The sequence below is a fragment of the Ambystoma mexicanum genome, chromosome 9 (genome assembly GCF_040938575.1).
Source record: "Ambystoma mexicanum isolate Mex_15411 chromosome 9, UKY_AmexF1_1, whole genome shotgun sequence".
Taxonomy (NCBI): Eukaryota; Metazoa; Chordata; class Amphibia; order Caudata; family Ambystomatidae; genus Ambystoma; species Ambystoma mexicanum.
In genome coordinates this window covers 555,800,758-555,819,017 of record NC_090931.1, presented here as the reverse complement: position 1 = coordinate 555,819,017, position 18,260 = coordinate 555,800,758, and the positions used below count along the sequence as shown (strand labels likewise).

At 46.8% G+C, this 18,260-nt stretch overlaps 1 protein-coding gene across 5 annotated transcripts in view; it reads right to left on the bottom strand.

Moving 5' to 3' along the window:
- Nucleotides 1–18,260, bottom strand: part of TRIM37 (tripartite motif containing 37) — a 1,981,866-nt gene that overhangs the window by 1,016,096 nt on the left and 947,510 nt on the right. For all 5 annotated transcript variants that reach the window (XM_069615157.1, XM_069615154.1, XM_069615156.1 and 2 more), the window contains 2 exons: nucleotides 15,841–15,891; nucleotides 14,923–15,004 (listed from right to left, as the gene is read on the bottom strand). In XM_069615157.1, the coding sequence (XP_069471258.1) occupies nucleotides 14,923–15,004; nucleotides 15,841–15,891 (133 nt within the window). The remainder of the gene's footprint in view (nucleotides 1–14,922; nucleotides 15,005–15,840; nucleotides 15,892–18,260) is intronic.

The following is an 18,260-nucleotide window of genomic DNA, read 5'->3' as shown; positions in this document are numbered from 1 at the left end:
GGGGAAGGCTGTGCCCTAAGGCACATAGGGGCGGAATCCGGGACTTAGTACTTTTTCTCATAGCAGGAGCCGTGGACGGGTTCTTCAGGAGCGCCAGCCCCTCGTTCCAGATGTTATCCAGTAACGGGACTGAGAGGACAGTCTTCCTGCTTCTGTTCTTCGGGGCAGAGCTGGAAGAGCTCAGATCATGGCGTAGAACGAGCCAATCTCGTCGGGGGGTTGGGGTAGGCCCGCAGAGGTGGTGAAGGGAGGTCCAGCCCGTCGTCACCACCGTCTTCATCCGTCCCCGTCATCGCCGTCTCTGTTCCCATCTTATCCCTCGGTGGAGGGGAAGGAGGTCCAGGTTGAGAAGGCTGTGAAATGAGAGTAAACTCTTTAAAAAATCGCAAAACGCAGTAAAAGCTCGAGAGCTATAGTACGAGGACTACCAACACTTAAACGTGCTGTAAAAATCTGAAGATGGCTGCCAGAGGAGGGGCTTAGGTAGAGGGCAGTCATTGGCTGGGGGCTAGTATGACCCAGAGATCAGTGATTGGTTATTAGGAGAAAGACAGTTCAGAAACTAAACTGAAACTGATTTTTTCTTTACCGAGGATTCCCAGCCTGACGACGGGGAATATTCTGAATCCATGCCAGACCCCATGCTGGAGAAATGTGTCTTCCATGCCACAGAGGGGGGAGTGTGTTTGGGGTTTATTCTGATGCCCAAAGGTATGAAAATGAGCACTGACAATGTAAAGGTTATTTTGGATTGGCCTCCCGCCAGCCTCAGGGGAAGCGTTGCAATCAGTCTTGGGTTTCACAAACATTTAAAGAAGATTTTTCTGCTCGCTTTCTGCAATCGCAGCCATTAACTCTATTATACAACCACCATTTCGGTTTTGTTGGAACATTCATGCACAAAAGGCTTTTGAGCCACTGTAACAAGCTTTCAGCACAGCACCTGTTTTACAACACCCTGATTCCAGTGAACCGTTGATAATAGAAGCAGATGCTTCAGCAGTGGCTATAGGTGCAGTGCCATCCTGTTCCAACAGTGCGCCCTCCAGCACAGAAAGTGAATTGCTTGCTGCAGAGCAGCTTTCAACAATGAGTGGCATCATCTTCTAGGAGCAAGACATCAAGTGTTGGTCTACACTGACCATCAAAACCTCCAGGGTCTAGCTCAGTTGAAACGCATGAGTGTTCGTCGGGCAATATGGCATTTGCTTTCTTATGCTATTTGACTTTGTCATCACCCATCAACCAGGTCTCCAACAAAGGAAGCGGACGTTTTATCAAGGCAAATTGAATTGAAACCTAGGTGAAAAACAGACAAAACCATACTTCCTTCTCAGCGCATCATATGCACCTGTACACCCACTACTTCGCTTCAAGTTCAAATTCGCAACTAAACCAAAGAGAACCTTGTAGAGGTGGAGGACATGCAAGCAGAGGTGATGAATGTTCTCCTATACATTTAAGAGTACTTGTACATCCTGTGATAAATCCAATGTAATCATCCCCAGGGGGGAGCCACCCTCTTTGGGACTAGGGAGGAGAGTCTGCTAAGCTCAACACCTCCTGTGAGATGGTGCAAGCAGGATCCCACTGGGAGTAACCCCCCTCTGGCAATTCCCCAAAACGGAAATTGCGTACAGACTTAAAACTTTCCGTTAGACTGGCTGGTATGGTTTCTGACCGTGTATGCGCACAAGGCTCGTCTAAAAAGAAGCACGCTCAAATGGCCCACCCCCTTACAGAGGGAGAGATAAAGAACCAATCCACATTGAAGGCAGAGAGAAGAGAAACCCATGGAACCAGAGAAGAGTGGGAACCTCCTACTGGGAGGAGTGGCAGGAATTGGAAGAATGTAGGCCAGACGTCACGACAGGGACCTCGGGCAAGCCCATAGAATGCTCACTACCCTGCCAGTCCAGGAGTCAGAAATGCCTGGCACAGAGGAGTAACACGGAGCACCTGCCACTGGAGAAGCAGCATACCGAGATGCCGGCCCCAGGGTCCTGCAGGAAAACTGATGGGGTAGAGGGGAAGACCCCACCCCCCTTACGTGAGACCTGAAAAGGAGGTATCATAAAGGTAAAACTATCCAAATCTCCAGAGGAGCAACACTCAAGGTACTCAGTGGCTCCAGGGAACCACAAGATGCCCAAAGAAACTCCAAGGTGTGGTGAGAGATGCAAGTTCGAGTGGGAGACCCAAGTCGGGGACGATAGAAAGCAAATCACAAGTAGAGCTGAGAGACCCAAGACCCCAAGCCGAAGTAAAAGAAACAAAACCCCAAGGCGAGATGAGAGAAACCAAACTACAAGCAGGGCTGAGAAACATGAAGTCCGAAGGCAGGGTGAGAGAAAGCAAACCCCCACAGTGGGGTGAGAGACCAGACCCCAAGCAGGGTGAGAGACCAGAGTGTGGTGAATGGAACCCAAGACCAAAGTAGGACAAAGGGCGAGATCTACATAGCAGGTGAGCACGTAAGGATCTCTCTTGAGAGAACGACTACCTGGAGAACAGGTGGAGTGGGGAAATATGGTCCAGATGTTCAACCGAGACTAAACAGGCAATTCCAACAGGTACTAACATTAAAGGGAGGTGTAGGAGAAAACATATATCCCTATCCGACATCCCCACAGTCACTATGGTACATTATCATCTAAAACCCATTCACCTACAACCATACATCTGCCCCCTTCACCTGACAAACACTTACAGAAGTTTCCCTCCACCATTAGGGAAACTACAACTCCCATACTTCCTGCCCATTGCCTTCTGACAAAACCACTGGGAAGAAGAAGAGGAAAAGAGCTATGAAGATTGCCCATAGGAACCAATGTACCATGGATTCCTATGGGAGTCTCCATCTTGTCCCGTTAACTAGGACAAGCAGCGTCAAGCCTCCCTTTTCAACCACAAACACCTGAGTCCAATTAACACTCCCTGTCAGTATAAAAGGTGGAGCATAGAGACACACTTTGCGTGAGCTGGGGATGCAGTGTGGACCAGAGGAGCTGAAGAGCTAGAGCAGAGGAGAGTGCTAAAAGAACCCTGGAGAGTCAGGGGGTGCGGGGGGATCTGAGGGCCAAGACGCTGATCCTGTGTTGTTGAAGCGCTGCAGCTGTGCCTTCCAAGAGCCAGAGAGGGCAGATCATATCCTGCAGACTCTGCCCACAGGAGTACTCGTTTCCCCTTTGCATATGAAGGGAAGCCCAGGTACCGGATGGGCAGGTGGGAAGACCCTGACCTCAAACCAGAGAGCTACAGAGAAGTTACTCGCCAGAGCCGCGCTAATCATCTGAGTTTACTGGCAACAGAGAGGAAATCCCAGTGAGCGTGTGTGTGTGGCTGCAGCGGGAACCTGAACATTGAATTTGAGAAAAAAAGCAGGAAATACATTGTGCATTTGAAAGGGGTCCGAGCCCGAACGAGGGAGACCAAGAAATTGTGTTTGAAAGGGTCCAAGTCCGAATGAGGGAGACCCAGGAATTATGTTTAGAGAGATATTCTTTTGTTAAAGCCAAGGCTGAAGACAGCCTGAGAAGATTGTGTAAAGCCAAGGCTGAAGACAGCCTGAGAAGATTGTGTGAATTGTTGAATCTAGTCAAATATTTGAACTGTGTAAAAGCCTATGAGTACCATAAAACATAGCAAACGCTAAAGAATAAAGCTAGGGGAAGGGAACCTTGAGAAAGTAAAGTGAAACAGTTTGAGCCCGAAAGAAGGGAAACAAGGAAAGAAAGTGAAAATGAGAGGACAGGCCCAGTTGAGGAGGCCTATAGAGACTTAAACATACATTTTCCTTTGGAACTTTGGCGTTTGTGCTGAAAAGCTTGGAACTTGTGTTGATGCTGCAAAACACAGAGGATTGACCTGGACTTGGGGAAAAGGGAGAACCGAGAGGTCAAAATCCAGAACTTTGAGACGGAGTACGTGAATGTCAAGCAGGCTCTGGAGGGCAGAGCCAGCTACCCCAGGTGTACTTGCATAGCAGAGTGTGCCCATACGTCAAGTGCTCCACCCCACCCCTGCGTTATACAACGTTGGCAAGAATCTTTTGATGACATTCTTTCATCCTTTTGTTTCCCACTGATTTTCTGTTTGCATTACATTTCCCTATTTCACTTGTATGGTATTAGAGTGAGGGCAGGCATTGGGTTTTCTAGTTTATTTGTTATTCTTTTGAACTAACAACGGACTAGGACTGTTTTCTTTTTATTTAGATGATAGAATGCTCCCATCTTTAGTGTTGGGGCCACACAGGTGTTCTTCCAACCTCCTTTTGAAGTAAATAAAACTGGTGATAGGCATCTTTTTTGGCCTCGTCCTTCTTGTGACACCATTTCTGCCTCACAATACCCATGCTCAAGTGTTGCTATGTTGCTACGGCATAAGAGATGCTGCCCATCTAGGGCACTGGGAAACCCTAGAACTGTGTTGTCACTGATGTTGGTGGTCCACTATGAAGGGTATGTGGTAGATTATGTCTTGAAGCGTGCAGTATGTTGACAAACTCCTAGTCGGAAAACCACTGGGTCACTTGCAAAACATGCCTCTGCCGCATTGTACATGATATCCATGGGCTTTACCGCAGGAGCTCCATGTGTAGAAGGCCACAATACCATGTGGGTGGTAGTAGTAGACACCTTCTACAAGATGGCCAGATTCATACCTTGCCAGGGTTTGCTCATTGTCCAGATATTGGTTAGGTTGTTATTTATGCATGTTTTCTGCCTTTTTGCCAACCATCATAGTAACTGACGTGGCTCTCTGTTCACCTCCCTCTTTTTGTGTACCTTGATGTCCATGGTAGACATAGGCGCCAGGGACACCACCCGCAAACACAAAGCCAGATGCAGGGTAAACGACACTCTCGGACAAGCCTTCAATGCCTCTATCTTCAGCATCAGGGAACTTGGCTGAAACAGAAAGGAGTGGCTGAGTTTGTGTACAAATCCAAACACCAATCCATTGGTCGTACACAGTTTTTTGCAATAAATAGTTTGCACCCTCCATCCTTTCCCATTAATTCACCCATTCCAAGTAAGGTACAGGCTGACACAGATGTTCTTCAACATCATCTTCAAGGTCTAAAGCATGCAAGATGCTCAACAGACCACCAAAGGACTCCAGCACCTTCCTATGTGATAGGAGCTCGAATGTGGTCCTCTACTAAACATTTACACATCCTGCGGAAAAGGAAACAACTACCTGCATTTGTGGGTCCCTGTGAAGTACTTCATTTGTTAAACCCAGTAACCCTTGGTTTGAATCTCCCACACACTTGCCGGGTACACCACCTTTTCCATGCCAGTCTGTTAAAACCGTGCCATCTTGGCACATGTCTAACAGAAGAGAAACCCATATCTTTCAAAGAGTAGGGGCACGAGGAATACAATGTTCACGATATTCAAGAAACCAGAGTCAACAGGGGCAGGTGCTTCTACCTCATTGATTGTAAGGGGTATGGCCGGAAGACCACACAAAGGGGCCAGCTTGTAATGTGCATGCCCCTGACCTTATTCATCATTTCTTCACGAATCGTGGGGAACGGGCCTGTTATGGTGGGGGGTGGGAGGAACTATCAGGACCCAGACCCAAGGTCAGGATCCAGACCCATGGACCGAAACTGAAAGGTGCTCGATATGGCCCTCCATATGGCCCTTTGAGGCACCTGTGGGAGAGAGAGGTCGCACAGAACTACATTTCATGCGACCCCTGAACAGGTGTTGCCATCAGCAATGTGGCACCACACCAAGCGACATCAGCTGATTGGCATGGGGATGTAACGCATTCGTAGCCCACGGTATTTGAAGAGCTGCAAGAGTTCCAGCAGCACTTCGCAACAAACTAGCTTTGTTTTGGCAGTAGCATGCTTTTGTCTTTTGCCGTTTTAGATCCGTTTGTTGTGACCTCAGCCTGAATACCTGGACTCATTTGCAGTACACTTGCTGATATTATCTTGTCCTGGATTGATCTCTGTGTACCGATGCCGCCTATCCTTGCCGTTCCTCTTTTTGGATCACGTTTGGTTTCCTTGTTTCACTGTGGTGGATTCTGATATCAGACTGTCCCTAGGATTGCAGACTTTGGTTGTCGAACTTTACCATTTGCCGGGCGTGGTGGCGCGCGCCTGTAATCCCAGCATGAGTGCGGGAGGCTGAGGTTGTGGATGGGGGTTTGCGGCTGCTGTTCGCCTCCACTGGTGATCTGTGCTAGAACTTTACCCATGGTACTGTACCATTTGGGTTCATGACTCGGACTGTGGAATTGATACTGAAACTTTCTTCACTGAACTGTTGGTACCGAACTCTGGGAACTCTGTACCACCTCAGCTTGGGAAACTCAGTTGCACCCTTGTGCCCCATGAGACAGGGTACCTCCTTGGCACCTAGCTGCGCCTATGTGATGTGTGCAACAGGGCACTGTGTTACATCAAAATATAAGAGACGGAAACTGTTACATTTTAGGGGACTATCCTTTATTCCCACTAACAAAGCGTAACCTTACCCTAAAGCTAATAATTTTTGCCAAGTTATAGGGTACTCGTCAGGATGTCTTTACAAAAACCAAGAAAGTCGTCTGTCCAGAATTGAACTCTAAACTGAGTCCGTCACCAATACTGTAAACAGAAACATAGAACTGCAACCAAAAAAAAGAAATAAAATACAATTGGGCTCTTTGACCCTGTCAAGTGAAGGTGGCTGGTTTCTGACCACCCACCCACGTGTCTCATTCATACAAGGTCTTCTTGACCACTACTGTACAGACTAAGCCGGTAGGCTAAAGCTCTCTTTCACACAGTTCCATCAAGTCCATATAAGTAAGGACACCTGTCCCCCCCCTTTCCTTTTGTTTGGTCCTGGGTTCCCTCAGCCCACCATGGGGTTTCACTTCTCCCACCCTGCCTTGGGGCCCGGTTTCCTTCGCCCAGCCTTGAGGTCTTGTCTCTCTCACCCTGCCTTGGGGTTTCGATTCCCTTAATCCGCCTTGGGGTCACGTTTCCTTCATTGCGCCTTGGGGTTCTTCCCTCTCTCACCTGCCTTGGGGTTTTCGTTTCTCTTACCCAGCCTTGGAATTGGTCTTGTCTTATCAGGCCTCTGCTCTCCTCTCCTCTCTCCTCTCCTCTCTCCTCTCCTCTCCTCTCCTCTGGTAACCGTGTACCTTTAGTCTCCCTGCAGTGCTCAACTGGAAATATCGGGGAGGTCAGCCCATGCAGCAGTGCTTTCTCCCAGTGCGCCACTTCGAGCTGAGCTTGTTGTGCTTTCCTTGTGTTGTCCAGTGGGTTTCTGCTGTCGGTCCACTGGTTATTGGGCAGCTGTGGCTTGTTGCATCTCTTCTCAGCCAGATGGTCCTGGCTTAGGCTCTGCAAGGTTGGTCGACATTCTGTGGTCAGAGCCTCTATGCCCCATGCACGTTTTGCATGGCCCGACACCTCCCAGAGGAAGGGTCTCCTCGGTTTTCAGCTCTGTGGCTGCCTCTCCCCCTCTACTGCACTAGTGATTGACGTGCTATCCTTCCTTCGGCCAGGGGGTGGGTCTTCCCACTCTGTTCTTGTTCCTGGTGCAACCAGAGGGTCTGAAACCCGGTCGGTCATTCTTACAGGATGCTTCCAGTCATCATATAGGTTAAACCCAGCATAGCCAACAAAGATTCTAGGGTTTTTATCATAGGGAGAATTATTCACATTCCTTTCTAGGAACTGCCTGTCCTCTAAAGGGGGTGGGGGTCGGGTCACCCCCAGTAAGATCCCTCTTACACTGTCGGTTCCTAGGAGGTGTTAAGCTTAGCAGGTTCATCTCCCCGCTTCTGAAAGGGGGTGGATTCCCCTTGGGGAGAAGGGACGAATTCCCTGGATTTGTAACAGTACCTTCTTGCCACCTAGCTATGCGCTTATTTTTTATTTATTTATTTTATTGTGTTCCACAGTACAAATGTCCTTTTAACAGTATTTAAAAAGCCGTAATACAAATAAGAAAAGTATAAATGTAATAAACCCAGTGCAAGCTCAAATTCACATTTCAATACACTTCACACTTCAGCAGCAATATTATCAACAAATTTACAATTTTAAAATCCATACAAGAAGTTAAAACGTTCCCCAGCCTACTATAAAAATACTGCAGCGTTCTTTAAAAACTCTAGGACATGAATACTCAAGACTCAATTCATTACAATTTAAAATCCTCCTCCACAACTCATCTTCAGAGGAGTAACCTATCCCAGATAAAAATTTAATTCTCAAGGTTTCCAAATTAGGGCACCCAACACACAGGTGCTTTAAAGTCTCAATCTGGATTTTGCAATGACGACACAATCTCTGGTCTCGTGGGATATTAAGTCGCCGTCCCAATATTTAATTGGTTGGAACCAAATTCAACCTAACTCTTATTATTTGAGACCTGAAGCTTCTCGATGGGTGTTTTTTCAAATAAGGTGCTGGTACATTGAAGCTTTTACAAGTCCACACAAAATGATCACCAAAACATTTAGAATCCATAATCGTTTTTCTCACGTTCGACCAAACATGTCTACACCATCTTAATTTAGCTACCTTTGGTGTAAGGCCCAGTTCTAGCTATGCGCTTATGCGGGATAGGGTACCTCCTTTCTTCCTTCATTGCCCCCGTACCATAGTCTATCCTCCAGGCCCAATTCCTGGGAGTAGGTGTTTTGGATTACAAAGCTATCTTCAGCTTGGAACCAGCAGCGGGGCTTGGGCTGTTCTGACAGATTTACTCTGACACCTCCATTCTCTCTTTCTTCATATCAAAGAGAGAGAGGTAGGTGCCCTCATTTAACTTCCACCGTTACATGAATTTCTTCAAGCTATATGCAACCAAAGTTGTCTGTTTTTAGGAGGCGATTCTCTTGGGAAGAAAGGCTTCCCATGTAGGAGCCCCTGCTGGGGTTAAGTTTCCCGTTTTATGTTGTGAGCAGCAGTTCCTGCTACTCTGGTTCTGTCAGGACAGGGTCATGGATGTGACCCTGTCAAGAGACATGGGAGAAGTGGGGTGGGTTTGAGAGAGACCCTAGTACCGAGCGCCCTAGAGTGCCTGAACATATTCATGGCTATTGTTGACATTATCCCTATTCTAATACTCATCAGCCTCTGCCCTGGCCAGCTCTCCGAGTGTCATGATGCCTACCCCCGGGCATCCAGACCAAGTCCATCAACCCCGGCAGCAGGCATCATGTTACCCAGAGAAAGCCCAGCAACCCCTGTTAGGGGCTATATGGGTACAGTCCTGGCGTCTATGGCGCCAGGCTCATATGGGGCATCAGTCCTGGCGCCATAGGCGCCAGGCTCATATGTTAACACTTACCTGATGCAGACCATGCTGCAAGAGATCCAAGCCCATGTGAGGCTTGGAATGGACTACTTTACCTAGGGACTATTTTGTTACTCGGGTGTGGTTGTGGAGGAATACTTACCTGGGACTACTTTGGAGGGTATTTAAACCACGCCCGAAGAGCAGCACACGCTTCGCGTTATTCTGCATCCAGCAGCGTAACGCTCACCGTGCCTGCAGTCAGCATCCAGCCTCTTGCCATGCCCGCCTCGAGTCCAGAGCGCCTAGAAAGAAGGGAAAGAAGAAGAAAGGTTAGAACAAGAACATTATTGGGTTTCTTACCCGATTCCGGATTCATCGCACCTGAGAACCAGAAAAATACTTTATTTTAAACACGTCGCATCGCCAGCAGCTGCGCCGCGCCGCACCATACTCAGCGTTCCTCGCAGCATCTCTACGATCCGGCGCCGTCTCCATCATTATGTTGCCGCATTCCAGCACCTAAGGGGGACAAGAAAACAACAAGGTGAGCCGAGAGAACAAACAAGGACAATCTCTTGCCACCATATACTTACCTGACTTTACCGACAGAGGTATTATTCACTAGCACGCCAAATCTTCTTACGCCGCACCTGTAAGAAAAGAGAAAGCAGCGAGTTAAACCTTGGCATCATTTAACGGACAGTGTGGGATAGCACAGACTCTTACCTGAACGCTTTCAGCTGCCACCGGACTATCTTATTTTGGGTCTAAGCTGCAAGATAAACAAAGGAATTGGACAAGAGTGATTATTCAGACATTTTTTAACTCTTAAGAACTATATACCTACGGTCCTTCGCCAGGAGGTTTGGAGCCAAGATTTGTCTAGAACTCTTCCAATATCCTCAAGCCAGTGAAGTAACTGGCCATCAACGCACCCCTGCGTTCCTCGCGGGATGGAGAGCTCATCATTCAAAACTATAAGGAGACTACTTCTACGGGTCAAGCAGACGAAGCTAGGTGGGCCAGTCCAGTCAGTCATCTCTGCACTACGCATCACGTTGGTGGAGACCGTGGCTGTCCAGTTCCGCTCGACACCCCTGTGGGAAACAGGTGAGCGTAACACTGAGCTCACAAAATCTTCACAAGAATCAGTGATCCAGGCAAATGATACAAAGTAGAGGAAATCTTGACATACAACTACCAGAATGCACGTGGGATCAACTGGGAAAACCCGGGGGATGGAGTTGTGACCTAAATAGTAGGCGAGTAGCTCCGGTAGGGATTGGCCAACAGGGGAAGATGACTTATGGAGCCTTTGGGAGCCATGGGGAACTCCGGAGCAGGAAGGGCTGGGTTATAAAAAGCCAGCAGCTGCAGAAGAATGTGTTTGGGTGAAGTGAGAGGAGGTCGTAGACCCAGAGGCCAGACAGGAGGGTGTAGCAGGTGGAGAGGAAGTTGGAGGAGACTATTGGAGTGCTTTGAGAGCAAAGGTAAGGTGTTTGAGCGGGTAGGACCAATTGAGTTTTAAGTCAGCAAGAGACGGACCGAAGGAAGTTTTGGGGATAATAAAAAAGGTGGGGGAGGTTGAGAGTAGGTGTGAGAGGCTGTGTGTGTATCTGTGCATGTGTAGGGCTGAAAGAGAGGGAAGTAATATTTTCTAACACAAAAGCTGGAAATTATGAGTTGCTGAGAGGTTTATTGAGCAACGTGTGACAGATCCTTAACTTTGTTCATATGAAGCTGGGAAGCTGCCCGGATCAGAAACCCAACAATTACACTTTTTGTGCCATTAAGGCCATCATGTCTGGCAAGCCGGAACTAAAATGCCAACACTGAAACACACAACAACGGCATTTTGTGCAAAGTGCTGACAGGAAGCAAGGACCCCTTCAGGCCCACAGATCTAGGTCTGGTTTTCTGAAAAGCAGGGGCCACTTGACAAATTCTGGTGCAAGGGGAAATGCCCTTGGGAAAAAGTTTTATGGACTAACCAGTTTCCCTCAAGAATGAGCAAAAGGATAAGGAAAGGAAAGCAGAAGGCTTTACTGACATCCAAAATGTCAGGACAGGTGTCTAAACGAGCACAAAGAAAGGGTGTCCATCGAAGTCTATGGGAGGAAAGCAGCTAAAACAAAATATTTCCAAAGTCTCACTAGAATCCAAATGCTTGAATGACCGGTTTGTTTGAAATTTGTAAAGCGCCTAAAGCAGTGCTCGAGGGTCCCATTGCATTTTGTGTTTGCAGGAACGCGCATGAAGTTAAGACTTCTTATATAGGATTGGGATAGTGTCCTTTACCCTTTTTCCTGATTTAGAAGACATACTCTTTCTAGATTGTATTTCCTTTTTTCCACAGATCTTGTTTTGGATTATGGAGTTAAGGCATGAGCCTCCTAGTGCTGTCCTGCAGAACCTTGAGTGTCCCACTCTTAAATAAAGGCAGCCCCCTCTTCCCCCAAGTATTAAGGCAGTAAATGCATGTTACATTGGTCATTTTTGGTGCGTTTCCCAATGCAGAAAAGGGCCAATTACCCGTGCCGCTGCACGCTCACCTTCTTTGTTTTTTACTGGAAGCAGGTGAGTGTTGGTGGCCCAAGACCCTCCTGGACCTTCCTTTGCTGTCAATTTAGCCCCCAGACCTATGCTGCCCCCTCTGTGCACCCACCCTCTCCCTGCTCGCACTTCCCTGATCCTCTGGTGTCCCGCCTCCCTGCCCGCCCCCGAACCTGATTGGCCACCCACCCGGTCATAAATGGCCATCCCACGGCAGCCCTCTGCCCGGGCAGCCCTCTGCCCGGGCAGCCCCTGTGGCTAACGGCCGCGAGGCAAAAGGCGTATCCTACATTGGCGGCTCCAGAAAGTGTCAGCAGGTGTCCGCAGAGACGCAAGAGGAAGCCAGTAGCCAGCCGTCAACCAGCACCGACCACCAAAAAAGTAAGTGTGGCATGAGAGGGGAGTAGAGCAATTACTCTACTCCAGAAACCCCAGCCACTCTACATTATCCTACCTCTGAACAGTGAATGCTTGCGTATGCCAAACTTAGATGGAATTGTAAATGTTGACATGCACCACACTTAGATGTAATCAAGAACTTTAGCCTGCGTTGTTTCTAGATAGAATTCTGCAAGTTAGCAAATATCACATTTAGATGGAATTGTGAAATTTAGCCTGCCCAGGACCCAGACAGATTTGCCAATGATAGCAACTACCTTCACACTGTCACATCTAGATATTGTTCACCAAGAGATATTCTATTGCATACCTCCCTCTTAGTCTAACAATTCGAGACAGTGCACTGAAAGTTTACTGAATTGTATTCCACCCCTTAAGACTGTCACATAGTGCACTCAAAGATTACTAGAAAGTTTACTTAGATGGATTTGCAAACATTACCTTGAGTCGCCTCTAGATAGAAATGTGATTGTTAGCATTTCCCACACCTAGATGCAATTTGCAAATGTTAACAGGTCTAACACTTTGATGGAATTATGACCATTAGCCTGCGTTGCATCTAAATAGAATTGTGCATGTTAGCATGTCCCAGCATGTCCCACACTGAGATAGAACTGTGATTGTTAGCATGTCCCATACTTTGCTGGAATTGTGAATGTTCGCATGTGCCACACTCAGATGAAATCATGAGCATTAGCCCGAGTCGAATCTTGATATAAATGCAAATGTTAGCATGTCCCATACCTAGATGCAATCGTGAATGGTAGCATGTGTCTCACCTAGAGGGAATTGTGAATGGTAGCATGTACCACACTTAGTTGGAATTGTGAATGGTAGCACGTGCCTCACCTAGATGGGCTTGTGAATGGTGGCATGTGCCACACTCGACGATGAAATCATGAACATTGGCCTTAGTGCATCTGGATGGAATGGAATTGTCGGCATGTCCCACACTTGGATGGTAGCATGTGCCACACTTAGTTGGAATCATAACCATTAGCCTGCGTCACATCTTGATAGAATTGTGCATGTTAAGCATGTCCCACCTGGATGGAGTTGTGAGTGTTGACGTGTCCCACACTTAGATGGAATTGTAAGTGTTGGCACATGCCACACTTGGATGAATCATGAGCATTGTCTTGAGTGGCATGTGGATAGAAATGTGAATGTTAGCATGTCCCACACCTAGACGCAATTGTTAATGGTAGCATGTGCCAGACTTAGATGAACCCGTGAACAATGCCTTGGTCGCATCTAGATGGAGGTGTGATTGTTCGCATATCCCACACTTGAATGTTAACATGTGCCACACTTCGATAAATCATGAGCATTATCCTGAGTCGCAGTCCCAGCATGTCCCACACCTGGATGGAATTGTGACATTCGCCTAAGTCGCATCTAGACAGAAAGGCCAGTGTCATCATGTGACTTGTGGATGAAGCATGTGCCTCACTTGGATGAAGTCGCAAACATTGGCATGAGCCACATCTAGATAGAGATGCAGATGTTAGCATGTCCCACGCTTGGGTGGAGTTGTGAGCATTGGCCTGAGTCGCATCTAGATAGAAATGTGAATGTAAATGTTAGCATACCCATTCGTATGTCACTGTGTACCCTGCTCTCCTGTTCCCCATGCTGTTGCTATATATCTGTATGCCCCCTCCTGTCGGTATAAACCCAGCCCCCGGTCTCTATGTTCCCTGCCATCCTGTTCACGTGCCTGGTCTCGGGCGCTTTAAAGATAACCATCATATCACAACACTACGCTTACTCTACTATACACCATCATTCAACTAGAACACAGCTATATCCCTCATTAATTTGGCCTAACTGTTCACATACGAATACTACCCCATGAACACCTCATCACCCTAATAAAACGCAGCTAGCCGAGCACATTCCGGCCTAGTCGCTCACATATGCGTCCTTCAGGCCTAACGCAGCGGGAGCCCAATCTGGGTGTCCACCGACCAGACTGCACACATCCAACTGATATCTCCAGCACCACACTCAGCATGCAGCTACCACCTGGCAATTACATCAGATGCACACATATCTGGTGCATCCACGCATCCTACGACACCATCTCTCTCTACTGACCAGAACTACGGTTCCTGAGGGCGTTCAACCTACCAGTGCTTTGAGGCCATACTAATGATATATAGAGCGCTATATAAATGCCAAGTAACATACAACATGTTAATCTTCCTTGCCCACCTACTTTCCAATAGCAGTACACATCTTTAGCTAACACTGAGGGCACAAGGTTAAAGACAGTGAATTAAAACACACTAAATCTCCACCACAGAACCCTTACATACAGAGCAAATGAATAGCAACAATTTAAAACTGTGAACAAAATGTTAATTTCATTATCTGATAGAACTGGCAAATTAATTATAAGCAGGAGTTGGCTCAAGACACTCCCTTCACCAACAGGTGGATAAAGAATCTAAAAAAAAAGCCTCTGGTTCGCGAGTAACGTTGGTACACAGTTTTAACCGGTAAGGGGGAAGAGACTTAGTCAGCAGTGCATGAGCTCTCAATATTTGTGGGTTTCTTTTAGATTTTTGGGAGTTTACAGCTTGAGAAATGAGAATATTTCAACACAAGAATGCATAAGACCCAAGACTGGAGAAACACTAGTACAAACCATTAATTACATACAATAACCAACATTAATGTTGGGAACAACACTCACTGGGTAAACCTTCAGCCTCCAACAGAGTCCGGCGACTTGGAGAGGAGGACTGTACACTGGATCCGCTCGCTGACGTAAAGTACTGCAGTGTAAAAAAAAAAAGCTATGAAAACCCTACACACTATTGCTCAAAACTAAGGGGATCTCTAAAACGAAGACATGACACGGACCACTGAAAAAGGCATAAATGATGAATTGAACACGGTTTTCAAACTAGACTATTTAATTAAACAATAGTATTTAAATAGAGTTGAGCTATGCAGAGGGATCTCTACGCCCACAAAACAAAAAGATCCTGCTATGAACGATTTATTGACCAGATCACCGGACTAGCCCTCTTTTAAAAGCAATGACAACCTGTAATACAGATGGTAGCTTAAATTCTGACATTTCTGCTCATGCTTCACAAGAGGCAAGCATGGATTACGTTTGGGCCAGATGCCCAAAGGTTGAGCCGCAAATGTAATGTATTCATGTTTGTGAAAGGCCAAGACTTACAGAACATCAGGATTTTACTTCAAGCCCTTCAGGTCATTCTCAGTGGTCTTCTAGCCACTACAACCCAAAGTAAATAACACACTTTGCAAATGTCCAGTTCATTTTTTAAATAGCACACACTACAGTGGTATAGCCTCTTAACATACTTAAAATTCAGCAAATTAGGGAAGTGAGACTGAGTAATTCACTGATATGCTCTGGCTCAGACAATTTGGTTGAACAGGAAATTGGAAGGATTTTAATGTTAAGGCCTAGAGAGTAGTGGGACTTTACTCGAATCAGCATGAGAAGGAGAGGTCATGCATTATGAGATGTTTGTAAGGTTCTGTCTTAACCGAGAACTAATTTGCTGAAAGGAGACAAATCACCTCAAAGCTAAGTAATTCAATGCACAAGCAAATGTTATGCCCTCAAGCTTACCTGAAATTTTCTAGAACAAACGTAGAGGTGTCATAAGCTGGGACTAATTCACTGTGAATTAAAAAATAAAATTGTTATGTCCCAGGGGGAAAAATACAAGTCACAATGTTTTATGCTATTCAGAGTAGCAGTTCGGAAAAGTAAAAACAAGTGTACAAAATTATCAACCACAGATCATTCAAACATACTCCGGCCTGCTCCCAAACGACTTCCTTACCTTGGGTTGCTGCCATCATTGGAGTGGAGCTTAACACTTTTAGGGCAAAGGTGTTTGTGGTCAAAGGAGTCAGAGTGGTAAAGGGGGATAGGTGGTGTACACAGGGCTATTTAACATCTGCGCAAATAGTGTTTTGCACCATGAAAACCTACTGTAAAAGGAATATGCAAAGATATTTTTACATTTATGTGAACACAACATTTTTCAATACTATGCTTCTTGTGGGTCACTGGGCTGCCATTGACACTGGCAGGATGGTTGCACAGATCAGTGATTATTATTAGTGTATTTACTGAGCACAGACCTAGCTTTGGGAAGCAACAGAGCGCTTTACAATCATATTAATGACAGAATCAATAGGTATGATCAACCTGTATCAGCCTCATTTTTTATATCTGCATTCTCAATTCCACTGGACAATAAAGTAGAAAAAGTTTAAGCATCATAATGGTGTCAAATGGTTGACAAAGTGAGACGTAATTGTAAAGACTGGAGGGGGGTGTCTGTACTCCTGCTCTCTATATAGCAGAGGAGAGGCAGAGAGGACCCCAGCCAAGATTCTTTATAGGGAAGCGCAGGTCGAACAATCAAGGCCTAGCTTCTCAGGAGGTGATGCAGGCTGGTTCTTAAGTGCAGTGTAGTGCCCAAGCAGCCACAAAGGAATGTCTGCACACTGTATTAGTTAAAACACAGTCTTTATATAATTAAGGTTCGAGGTTATGTACACAATCACAATAACTTACTTTGTGCTCAGTTAATCTACAATGGCAAATATAAACAGTTCTAAGTGGTTCCACAATTATTATCAGATTTCATTAAAGTGCATCAACTGCACGCTTGTCAAACGTCAACAAATCAATTGATAAAGGTAACCAACAAAAGACATAGGAGGAAAGCAGTTGGTTATAACAATTGGCAGAATACTGGCCCTGTTTACCTAGACACAGCTCTGTGTGGAGATCCCTCCACCTGGGCAACCTGTAAAATAAAGATATACTACAAGCCCAGTCCCTATATTGTTAAATTAGTCTTATTTCCTTCTAAAGTGTTTCTACCACCCCAATGTACCTGGAATAGCAGAGTTCCTTGAGGAAGCGTCAATAGATCCTTCTTGAATGACTCCCTATAAAGCAGGAGCCATGGATCGTCGATCATCGATGGACCTCGAAGAAGGTGAACTTGGCGTCCATCTCTGACAAAAAGTTCGATGGCGTTGAGCTAGCAGCTCCGGTCCTGGCGGTGCTCGTCGATGACGAGTCGAAGACGTCCTGCAAGGATGAGGCGTGCGGGGCACCTTGATGTCGATAGTTCAGGACTGGAAAGGGTTTGTGAAGAACTTTGACCCAGCAAGGGTATCGAGTCGTCCGGAGTCTCTACGGACTTTGGGTGGCGGGAAACCCACCAGCGGATGCTCCTCAGCGCGTCGACAGCCTGGTCTTCTCCGGCGGGATAAGGCGGTTGGCGTTGCGGACGAGCGCGACCGGGAGTCAAGTGTCTTAATCAATGGAGCATTACGGCTCCAGTTGTCGACAGCACAGCGTCAAGCAGTCCCCGCTTCTGGGCAACTAACTTCGACGGGCCTCCAGCAGTTATAGCAAACCTGCGAGCCCTGGCCGAGGACTGTGGACGGCTCTCCGGTGCTCCTCTTTGATTCTCGTTGGCGGTCCCCGTCTCCGGCTGACAGTATTTCGTAGGCTGACTTCCCGGGTGCTTCAGCGAAGGATAGCAGTGTACAATGGTCCCTCGTAGCTCGGGAAGAGGGCGTCTAACCAGGTACTCTTGGGGTCAGTTCATGAAGACACAGCAGCTTTCAGATCAACAAAGTAGAGCAGCAGCACTACCTCTCTTCCAGCAGGGCTTCAAGGTTAAGCTTCAGTTTCAATGTCAGTTTCAACTCCAGCTTCTGAACGCATTCTAGCAGTGAGAGGCCCCCAAATATACTGTTCATCTCCCATTCATTCTGCTGGGTCACACTCAAGCAACAAATCACTCAGAAGGGGATTCAGGCAGTCAGTCAGCCAATCACGTGCACGGTGCATTCAGGCCATTCTTCTCCATCCAGACACAACTCAGAATGTGGATTTGGACAAGTACCATGCCATTCAACACTACACACTGTATTCATACCAGTTTCGGGCAGGGCTGTCTCAGTCTGGTCGGCACTTCACCACGCTACCATAAATGGAACTTCCACCAAACAGCC